The 11,245-nt window shown below is 36.3% G+C and overlaps 1 protein-coding gene across 1 annotated transcript; it reads left to right on the forward strand.

Moving 5' to 3' along the window:
* Nucleotides 1-485: 485 nt before the first annotated feature.
* On the forward strand, nucleotides 486-10,972 carry pold3 (polymerase (DNA-directed), delta 3, accessory subunit). The gene is made up of 12 exons (XM_067423935.1): nucleotides 486-618; nucleotides 942-997; nucleotides 1,103-1,205; nucleotides 1,314-1,353; nucleotides 1,721-1,853; nucleotides 1,958-2,213; nucleotides 2,294-2,366; nucleotides 2,445-2,622; nucleotides 5,574-5,683; nucleotides 6,073-6,158; nucleotides 6,345-6,423; nucleotides 10,296-10,972. The coding sequence occupies exons 1-12, from the start codon at nucleotides 553-555 to the stop codon at nucleotides 10,499-10,501; spliced, it is 1,386 nt and encodes a 461-aa protein (XP_067280036.1). The 5' UTR covers nucleotides 486-552; the 3' UTR covers nucleotides 10,502-10,972.
* The last annotated feature ends 273 nt before the right edge of the window (nucleotides 10,973-11,245 follow it).

The following is an 11,245-nucleotide window of genomic DNA, read 5'->3' on the forward strand; positions in this document are numbered from 1 at the left end:
AGAGAGAGAGAGAGAGAAATGAACAATCAAACTTGTTTCTTTATTGAAATATAAAATTCATTCATTTATCAGTATGTCATATTCTACCATATGTCTTAGTTAAAGCTCGTAATACATAGTCTTTCTACATGAAAGCAGAATTTTTCAATGTGTCACAGCGTCCTGTATTAGCCTAGAAATCTAGACGCACCCTAGCGGCAGCAAAATTAATTTAATTAAAACATCTTGATGTGGGTCTGGCTTGTCAGGCTAGTCCTGTATCATAACTAAGTCTCTGCAGTTTGTAACAAACCAAACCGTGTGAAAATCCGGTAAAAACTCGGGGAGTTATGATCATTGTAGTTCAGAATACATCTTTCTCAGTAGAAATAAATGCGGGGGCCGCGCTGATACGTCCGCTCCAATAGGCAGCGTAAATCTATGGGGCGTCTACGTATATTACATCTAGGCTCTAGCCCACATGACCGGAAGTAAATACGGTTCTGCCGCAGTTCCCGCGTTTGGCAGATCTTTCAATCACAAGCGTTGAAGCGTATACTTGGACTAGCAGTCATGCCAGATATGGATGACCTGTATTTAGACAATATTGACGAATTTGTGATTGATCAAAATAAAATCGTAAGTCATTGTTTTCCACAACGATATCGTTTTTGTCATTTGCAAACGTGCAGTCTCGGTTGAGAGACCAAAATGCCTAACTTACATGTGGTGGTTGAGTGCTTGTTTACTTGACTGTATGATTTCCGACTGACACTTGACTCGGTTCTTTTTATTAAGGCAACAACATACACATCGGTCCCACATTGACGGTTTATACATTAAACTATTAAATCCGACTTTAATAGAATCAAGAACTTGTTACTAGTTATATTGCACTTTTGTAGCTTGAGAATAAAGCATAAGTAAGCTACATGTCAGCATTTATATTTTGTTTTTTGCAGGTCACCTACAAATGGCTCAGTTTAACTCTTGGAGTCCATGTGAACACAGCAAAACAGTAAGTCCTGTCCTTTCCATTGATGCCACTAATAATATATTCAGGCATAAATTGGTCTCTGGTGATCTGTTGGAAATTATTAATGATCATGTCACTTTGTTGCAGAATGTTGTATCATTACCTGGATCAGAAACGCAGGGAAAGTTCAGGGACTTCCCTTCATGCCACCTACCTTGTATCTGGCAAGTTTGTTGAAAATGGTAGTGCGGTAAGGATTTTGAACTGATCATTGATTCAGTGTTGTTAAATTAATGTTTCCCTAATTCACTTTTATTTAAGTTAAAATCTGCCATTGAATATATCCAATTCCTTTTAGTGCCATAAAGTGTCAGTTGTACGTGAGGACAAGCTTGAGGGTAAGATTTCCATATTTGTATTGTAAATTATGGTTTACAAATTCAATAATTATTGGCTTAGAAATGTTAGGCTTTTCTAATCTTACACATCTCATCTGGATTACATATATTTTAGTTTTCTGGGTGGGAGTGATTTTTAATATCTTTTTTTTATATTGTAGTGTTTTTGGAGGGAATAATTTATATTTGTTATAATAATTATTACTTTATTTCTCTCTTTTGTATAAATAAATTGTGAGCAAAATTAAAAATATTAAATATTATGAAAATCTGTGTTGTTAGTAACCCAAGTGAAATTTCAGGCCTTAAGTATATTTCATGTGATTTTAGTTGAGGAAAATCTTTCTCTTTTGTTTTTTTAATACAGCTGTTAAAGCAAAGATGGATGTGACAATCAGTGTGCATGTCTACAGTGTGCAGAGAGCGGAGCTGAAGGATAGTTCTCCACTTTACAGTACAGATTACGATGCTGTTAAGGAGAACCTAAAGAACTGCAACAAGTAAATGATCCTCATATATCATGTAATGCAGCATGTGCATGCACCACATAGGCGATCCTTCTGCTAATGTACTGGCTCGTCCAATATTTCTCCTTTTTCGTTAGGTATAGCGCTATACATTGTGCTGCGGCGGTCCCCGTATCATCTGCAGAGCTGAAGAGAGCTCAGGAGATGGCTTTGGTCCCTCCAGTGGAGAAGGAAATCAATAAACCTCGCTTAAATGAAAACACTTCTGCTACCTCTAAACCTGTTGCTAAGCAGCCAGCGGGCATTATGGGAATGTTTGCAAGCAAAAATGCTTCTAAGATCCAAGAATCCAGCAAGGAAGTGAAAACGGAGCAGAAAGAAGATTCTTCCCTGGTAAGTGTTTAACTCTATAGTTTAAGGTTGATGACACACAAGACTGTGTGTGGAATTCATAATGGTTTCATATTTTGTAGGTTGAAACCTCAAAAACAAAACCGGCCTCAAAAGCAAACCCCATGAGTAACTTTTTTGGGAAGCCTGCCCAAAGTGAGTATTCAACTGTCAAAAGATCTTAACAAATCATAACATACAGTAGTAAACAAAAAATGTTCCTGTAAAATTTAGAAAAGGTAGAGGAAAAACCCAACAAAAGCATCAAAGAGGAGACAGACGGTGGCTCTGCAGCATCGGGTACTGCAAGTATGAAACAGTCCCAGCCATCTTCCAGATCTGAGTTTGCCATTAAAGAGGAACAATCTAAGGCATCCAGTGCTTTGAAACATGAATCAAAAGACACTAGGAAGTAAGGTTTACATTTTTTCCCCTTTCTAAAATATATAAATATACAGCATATGGAAACTGCAAATTTAGCAATTTACTATTTATACACTATAATGCCAAAAGTATTGGGACACACCTTCAAATCAATAAATTCAGGAGTTCCAATCACTTCCATGGCCGTGAAAGAATGGGTCGCTCTCAGGAGCTCAGTAAATTAAAGAGTGCAATAAGTCCATTTGTAGATTTTCCTCACTATATTGTGGATTTTTATTTCTATATTATATTTTATAAACTACTGACATAGATGTTCTTTGGAAGAACATTTTTTTCAGAAATTTCAAATACAAATATTGTCATTTAGAGCATTTATGTGCAAAAAATAACAACTGAAAAGATACCCTTGGATAACCTTGTACGCGAGCAAATGGCAGTTAAGAAATCATTTGATCATGGGAATGTGGATATGTTACCATGAGCTCTGCAAGTTGGCATTGTTCAGTCAAATCATGATACCTTTATTTATAGCCTGCTACTTTATAAAATATTGCTTTAAAGCCACAAATATCGCATCTGTTATCTATAGGTCTGCTGTAATTGAGACAATTACAAACAGAAAGACATATACTACAGAGAATTTTAAAGGGGGGGTGAAATGCTGTTTCATGCATACTGAGCTTTTTACACTATTAAAGACTTGGATTCCCATCCTAAACATAGACAAAGTTTCAAAAACTAAGTTGATGGAGTATTTCTGTGTCAAAAATACTCCTTCCGGTTTCTCACAAGTTTTGGAGAGTTTTTTTCGAGTATGGGTCGGCTTGACGTCGATAGAGCGGAATGTCCTTGTATGGGCTCTTCTCCCGGAAGGGTGTGTGCGCACGTGACTAGATGCACGCTGCCCATAAACACTGCTCTCAGGTGCAGCAGATCCACTAGTCCGTGCAACACGTCTGTTGCGCCACGCTCCATTTTATTCCTATGGGTGACGTCAAATAATAATATTATTACAAACCGTGCTTCGTCATTCAAATGCGCTAACGGTTACTCCATTGTTGTTCTATGTATAACGTTACACTAGTCTGATGTGTAAAACCATTTTGCTTGCTACTGCTAAGGTTTAGTCGCACACAATAGTCCATAAACCGAATCATGTCATCATAAACTGCGAGTAAAGACACACAAATGTTGACAGGCACCCAAATACAGTACATACAACAGAGATGGACGTCTTGATGCTTCTCCTGTTCAATTTATTTCAGCCTCCGGATCTGATTCTGGATCATATATGTATTAGTTTAATCTGATTGATAACTATGGTTTATTTACGGTAGCGTTTTCTTCTCCACGCTTGAGGACGTCACCTCTTTGTGTGCGCTAGTCATTCTTTAGCTCCGCCCACACGATACGCCTCCAGGCGCTCGTTTTTTTCCCGGAAAGACTCGGTACAGCCTGTATTTCTTTTCTAAATATAATAAAACTAAAGACTTTTCGGAGATATGAAGGATGCAATACTACTCTATATGTACTCAAGATTTACATGAGATTGACTGAAACTGATTGTATCACCCTTTAATTTCATAGCATGATTTGACCCTACCATGGCCAGCCCAATCTCCAAACCTGAACTCTACTAAAAACCTCTGGAATGTGATCGAGGAAGATGGAAGGTCACCAGTCATCACCCAACAGCAATGCGAAAGGGTGGTAGAGAGCATGCCAAGACCATAGACTGTAAAGATATATGGACATAGTATCCGTGTCGTCACTCATAGGATTCTGAGCAGTTTTGAAGCGTATAGTAGGGTCGAGCTGGTCGTTGCCGTCTTAGCAGTGCGTCATCGTATGTCGCTCCCGGATAACTGACAATAGACAAAGAGGCGGGATGTGGGCGGAGCTGAGGTGACGCGATAACTAACAGACAGCAGACAAATGGCAATCCACCTGTCACTCAAAGTGGCCACACCCATAATTATGCAGACTTTAAAGGGTTAGTTTACCTTAAAATGAAAATTCTGTCATTAATTACTTACCCACGTCGTTCGACACCCGTAAGGACTTTTTTCATCTTCGGAACACAAATTAAGATATTTATTTTGAAATCCGATGGTTTAGAAAGGCCTTCATTGACATCTGCCTAATCCTGGCCAAATCACAGAAATGCCGATTCGCACAGGACTACTATTTTCACATCAAATCGGCGAAATATGGTAGGTAACTTTTATATGGTAGGGAATTTTTACTTTACAAATTACAGGCATGACCGATTCGCACGGGATTAAGACCACAGACATTCGGGAATAAGGCTTATGTTACTTCCGTATTGCCTTCAAGAGAGACTGAGGTTGCTGCTTGGCCAAGACACAAAAAAGCTGATCAGGGTAATTTCACCAAATAGTAATATATATATATATATATATATATATATATATATATATAGATAGATAGATAGATAGATAGATAGATAGATAGATAGATAGATAGATAGATAGATAGATAGATAGATAGATAGATATAGTATAATAAATTCAAATACATAACACATTTTTGTTATTTTGTCCGGTTGTTATATTCTGCAAAGAAATGCTCCAAATAACCCCTTTTTTTGTTGAAATTTGTAAAAAATAAAAAAGTTTTCAGTAGTTTATATAGAATAAATCAAAATGTTTAATTTTAATCAATATAAATAGGCTACATATAAATAGTAAATTCTAAGAGACCATTTGTGTGTGTGTGTGTGTGTGTGTGTGTGTGTGTGTGTGTGTGTGTGTGTGTGTGTGTGTGTGTGTGTGTGTGTGTGTGTGTGTGTGTGTGTGTGTGTGTGAGAGAGAGAGTGAACAGTATACAAAATAAATATACAGTGTTTACATGACTGTTTTGCAAATAATGAAAAATTGTATTTCATTCAACTGTATGTATTATATGATGCTATATTTGCCCTAAAACAATGTGAGCTAAAATGTGTTTTTCTCAAAGTAAATCAAAGCGTTCTGAAGTTGTGGACAGTGATGATGAGAAAATGGAAAGCCAGCAGAAGAAAAGACGGCGTATAAAGAAGCCCCAGCCAGACAGCAGTGATGATGAAGGTAGGAAAGAGATATAGGGGGAAAACAAGAAGGGAAAAAAAGAAGCGTCATTTTTCAAAAAAAGAAAAAGGAAAAAAAAGGCTCACGTCATGCTTGGTAGATTTGAATCAATCCAGATGAGGCGCTCTGTGACCCAAAATGAAGAAAAACAAAGAAATAGGTTCCCCCTCTGGGCAGAGTAATGAATAAAATATCAAAATTGTTCTCTGACAAACAAAAGCTAATTGATAACATTCATTGTTTCTTCTCTTATTCTCTCTCTCTCTCTCTCTCTCTCTCTCTCTCTCTCTCTCTCTCTATTTTATATATATATATATATATATATATATATATATATATATATATATATATATATCTATGTAAAATGTGTGTGTCTCCTCTTCTTTCAGTTGTGCCAGACTCTCCACCTGTGCCGAGCATACAGACTCCCAGCCCCAAAAAACAAGTGAAGAGAGATACCGTTTCACACCAAGAAGTAAGTATCACCAACACTTGTTTTAGGTAACACACTTCTATAGGTAGCCCTGCCACAAACTCACTCTATTTTTTGATCTAGTCATTAATTTAAAAACCCAATGTGTGCTAATCCCTTGTGACTAGCCCATATTGCTCTACATGTCACATGTATTTTACATAAACTAATATTGCATTTAATGATCAGGAAAGCTCAGAGGTGAAGAGGAGGAAAAGGAGGCGTGTTTTGAAGTCTCACACATTTGTTGATGAAGATGGTTCCTTTGGTAAGTATAATTTCAGTTGACATTTATCCTTACATTATTTTGAGTAGTGGTTGACCTGTGTGGATTTTTTGATGGTAGATGCTGATATCTTAGAGAGCATTGTGTCTGGTGTCTGATGATACTACTGATTCTGTAATACTATTATTGTATTGTTCACAAATAAAAAGAATTGTTAAAAATATTAAGGAAGAATAAAGTAAACACTGTAACCAACAGTGCACTCAGTTAACTGGTAGGTTTGTGCTGGATATAGTGTAAAAGTTTGAAATCAAGGATTTAAAGTAAGGATGCTCATAATTAACTAGGTAACTCTTAACCAACAGTAAGAATTACAGAGAGTGGTCTTCACTGTAAATGAAAAAACATTTAAATACACAAAAGCATTGAGAGATTTTCTCTTTTTTGTTGTTGGGTTAACATTAACGACAGCATGTAAATTTGGACGCCGTCACTTTAAGACCAACTGCACATTTCCAATATTAAATGACTGTGTTTACTTGCAAAGACATGGCCACTTTGACACAAGTATGCATTTAATAGGATTGCGACCAATTCTCAGCATTGGTATCGGCTCCGATACTGTAATTTTTGCCAGATCGAGTACAGGGATGCAGTGATTTAAACAATTTTTCAATAAACCTGCTTAAAAATGTCAAAGGCTAAAGCTGCACTATGTAATTTTTTCATAGCAAATGACATGTGACTCCCTCAGACGTCCCGGTTCCTTAAAAAAAAAAAACTCGTCTCCCCACACAGAATCATTAAGTGGGGTTTTGCAAATTCTGTATTAACTCAAGTATGGAATTTTTCTGCAATATTCACTCATGACAGTAAAATAGGGCATTCTAGTCAATCTATTGCAGTATTTCCTCTCTCAATCAGTAGAAAATATGGTGATAATCGTGAAACCGTGATTATTTCTCAGACTTTAATCGTACCAACAAAATCTATAATTGTTGCATCCCTAAGACTGATCCAAATCTGATATTATGCATATACTATTCTGTGCTGTTGTTTTACCACACATAAGGAACAAAAACATCATAAAGCAACATATATTTTTTATAGTGCAACATATAAAATTGCACTATATTCTAAGTTTTCTGAAGCCTTTTTATATTCTAATGTGAGGTACTGTACAGATATTTCAGTCATTAAATTAAAGTTCACATAAACCTTCCTGCGGATGTCAATCATTCTCAGTTCAGGATTCAAACTGTGCGTCAGGCTCGGTTACGACAGTCAGCACGGTGAAGCTATTATTATACTTCATCTGTAGATAAAGGTCTATGGTTTTGCATAAAATTACTTTATCTGGCTGGAGTTAATTGCTTTTTCACATGTTTCTTACTCTGTGGTGTCTGTTAGATCACAACACCGGAGTAGAGAACACTATTCATTTCTCTTATATATATATATATATATATATATATATATATATATATATATATATATATATATATATATATATATACTATAAAAGAGCATAGAGTGAAATGAGTTGTCTTTTGCTGCTTATAATAACTTTTTAAACTGTAATACTTAAAACCATATATGTGACTGTGTAGCAGGGCCGTAACCACCATAGACATTGAGAGGGAAAAGACCCCCCAAAAAATTTTATATGGCCAAATTACCCATATCAAAAAAAAAAATACCCTACCCAAAATCTCTTCCAGTTAATCTTGTCCAACGGTATATCGCCAACCCCTATTATAATGACATTGTGGCTTTAATTATAATTTAACAATCTGGTTGGTTAATAATTCGTTAACGTGTGTTATTGGTGAGGGTGGAAAATGGAAGTGAACATCCCTAATGTAAAGATAACTGCACTCTTAGTGCTGTCAAAAATAAAACATCCCACCGCTCCCAACACTAATCAGCTAAACAGAAAAAAGCGCAACTGTCTGTGATTTATGTGAGGAAACAGAAAAAAACATCTCTAAAACGCTTGAAGAAACATACCTCCAAAGCTATAGTACTGTAAAAAAGTTTTAAGCACTTGTGTAAAAATGCTGTACAGCTTTCAAAAATAGCTATAAATAGGTTTATTTGTCAATTTACTTAACTTTAATTAACAGCTTTTAAAACCGCTCTAAAAACAGCTTTTGTCCAGGTACACTTGCACTTACTTTTTCAGGTAGCTTTGCAGGAAGGTTTGATCAAGTGTCAACGTTGACACAGGTCTTCTGGATTTAGTCTCAGTTTTCCTGTTTCTTCATGTAATCACAGATGCAGTGATTGTGAGGTCAAATCTCCATGTGGAGTATTCCGGCTGTTGTCAGACTCCTTGTGCATACAATAATCTCACAGGATTATGAATGTTTGCACATGTAAACTGATATTTCCTACTGACACACTAAAGCAAAAGAAATAAATAACTGACTTAACCATTCTGTGTTTGTGAAAATACTAATGTGCCCAAGAAAATTGCACAGTACCGTACATGGACCATCAAATCTGTAATATAAAGGACAATGGTTTTAAAAATGGGTTCAACACACATTATGCTGAATTCACACGTACCACAGTAAGAATTTCTCCTCATCCCTTATGATTTTATTTTCCCTCTAGTTACAGTTATGGATTTGCAATAGAAGTACACATGGCCAAGCAGTAAATATTACAATGCATAGCATTTTAAAAAGTATATTTTCTGTAGTAATTTGACATTTATGCTTGCCCTTTTACAAGCACATCATTTTTTGTGTACTGACAGAATCTCTTGAATCATTGAGTAAATCATAAGTTATATGAAAGAAATACAGTGCAGGCAAACTGTTTGTGCTGAAACTGTACATTCCAGATTATTTTTGACTTTGTTCATGGCATGAGAAGGAAATCGTTTTGAAGACCAAAAGCATGAATGTTTGTGTTTCTTCAAGCCACTGCTGCTATTTTTGTACTTGGCACAATGTCTAATATTACACATTCCTTAATGCCAGTTTTCTGTTCATCACAGTAAATCTTTGAAGTGGGTATTTTTATTGTATGGTGGTAAACTCATTGCATGTGGGTTTTTTTTTTTCTTTCTCCTCTATATTTATTTATTTATTTATTTGCTGTTACATACATGGTTGGCCAGATGAAGGTTTAGAGTAGCTAATTAATTATGCTACTTTGGGAACCTCCTTTAGGCCAAAATGTATGACCAACACTAAAAAAAAAAGTAAATACAAGATATTAGGGGTGTCCCCGACTAAGGATTTACACATTCGAATTAGAATTGTCAAATCTTTCTATAGTCGACTGATAGTCAAATCATCTATGTGTGTGTGAATGGGTTGGGAGGGGCACGACACACAGCAGGCAGGTAAAACTATTTTTATTTTCCTTTACCCAATGCACACAGCAACAACTTTTAATAAAGGGAATAAAACTGCCTGCCAACCGACAGACAAACTGACAATGGCTTTCGTATTTAGGTTTAAATAAAAGGTAATGTGGTGGATAAACATTCGTAAAACATTTTCTCATAACATTTAAAAGTCGCGATCGAAATACAGAACATCACACAAAAATATAAACGATTTTGATAAATAAACCTAAAAAATACCTGCCTAGAGAGGACAAGAACACTTTACGATTGTGCCTTTTTGGGCTTCGCACACCAGACGCAAAGCTCAGCGCCGCGCCTCAGGTATCTCACACCGGACCCGCACATTATGCGCAAGCTCAATTTTGAATCGACGTCTGACAGAAGAGCTGCACGATGGGTGTATCTTGTAGAACAGGGTGAAATCAGTATGTACATTGACGCTTTGAGGGAAATATAACTATTCGGGGTCGCCCCTACAAGATATAGACCAACACATGCTTCTTTACAGTGTCTCTCAGACTATACATAACCAGTGTATCTTTATTCCTAGTGACTGAGAAGGGTTATGTGAGCGAGTCTTACTCTGAGAGTGAAGAGGAGCCTGAACCCACCAATCAAGCCAAGGACTCAAGCTCACTCAAGCAGTCATTTGGAAAAAGGGAGGAAGTGAAAAAAGAAAAGAGCCAGAAGAAGACCTCTGTCGCTAACAAACCTACAAAACAGCCATCCATTATGGGATTTTTCCAGAAGAAATGATTCTTTCATTGACTTTTAAAGGAATAGTTCACCTGTAAATGGAAAAATAACTACTCAACCTCATGTTGTTTCAAAACACACACACATTCTCTGTAAAGTAGAGAAAAAAGAGCAACACGGATGAAGAAGAAATGAACATTTTTGGTGAACTATTTCTTTAAGCACTTCCATTTCACTGTTGACTTTCCTATGGACCACATATGATGCTAAAAGGAGGATTTATATCTAGTTTATCATTGAAAGGCCTATCAGAGACATTGACACGAGAGTAGATTTCTGCTTCTACATGAACAACATTTATGTGCTGACTATCCACTTAACTCTACATGCTGGATATCCTTACTGAAAGCATTTGGTCAACCATCATTACTTGACAACATCTCTGCAAATTCATGTTACATATGTTTATTTTTTGTCATTGTCTGTCATTTTTTAGAATGTTGCTGGATAATAAATCACATTTTGAAATAATTTTCTTTTTTGTTTGTATTAATATTCTTGTAAAAGAAATTAAGCCAGAAATCACTCTGACATTCTTGATTTAAAGCTACACTGTGTGATATTTTCCCTCATCTTGCAAAGGTATATGGCAATCCAGTGAATATTAGTTTCTTCTTCTTTCGGCTTTTCCCTTCAGGGGTCGCCATGGCGAATCATCTGCCTCCATCTAGTCCTATTCTCTGTATCGTCTTCTCTCAGACTGACTACCTTCATGTCCTCCTTCACTACATCCATAAACTTCCT

This window comes from Pseudorasbora parva, chromosome 18, assembly GCF_024679245.1.
Source record: "Pseudorasbora parva isolate DD20220531a chromosome 18, ASM2467924v1, whole genome shotgun sequence".
Lineage (NCBI taxonomy): Eukaryota > Metazoa > Chordata > Actinopteri > Cypriniformes > Gobionidae > Pseudorasbora > Pseudorasbora parva.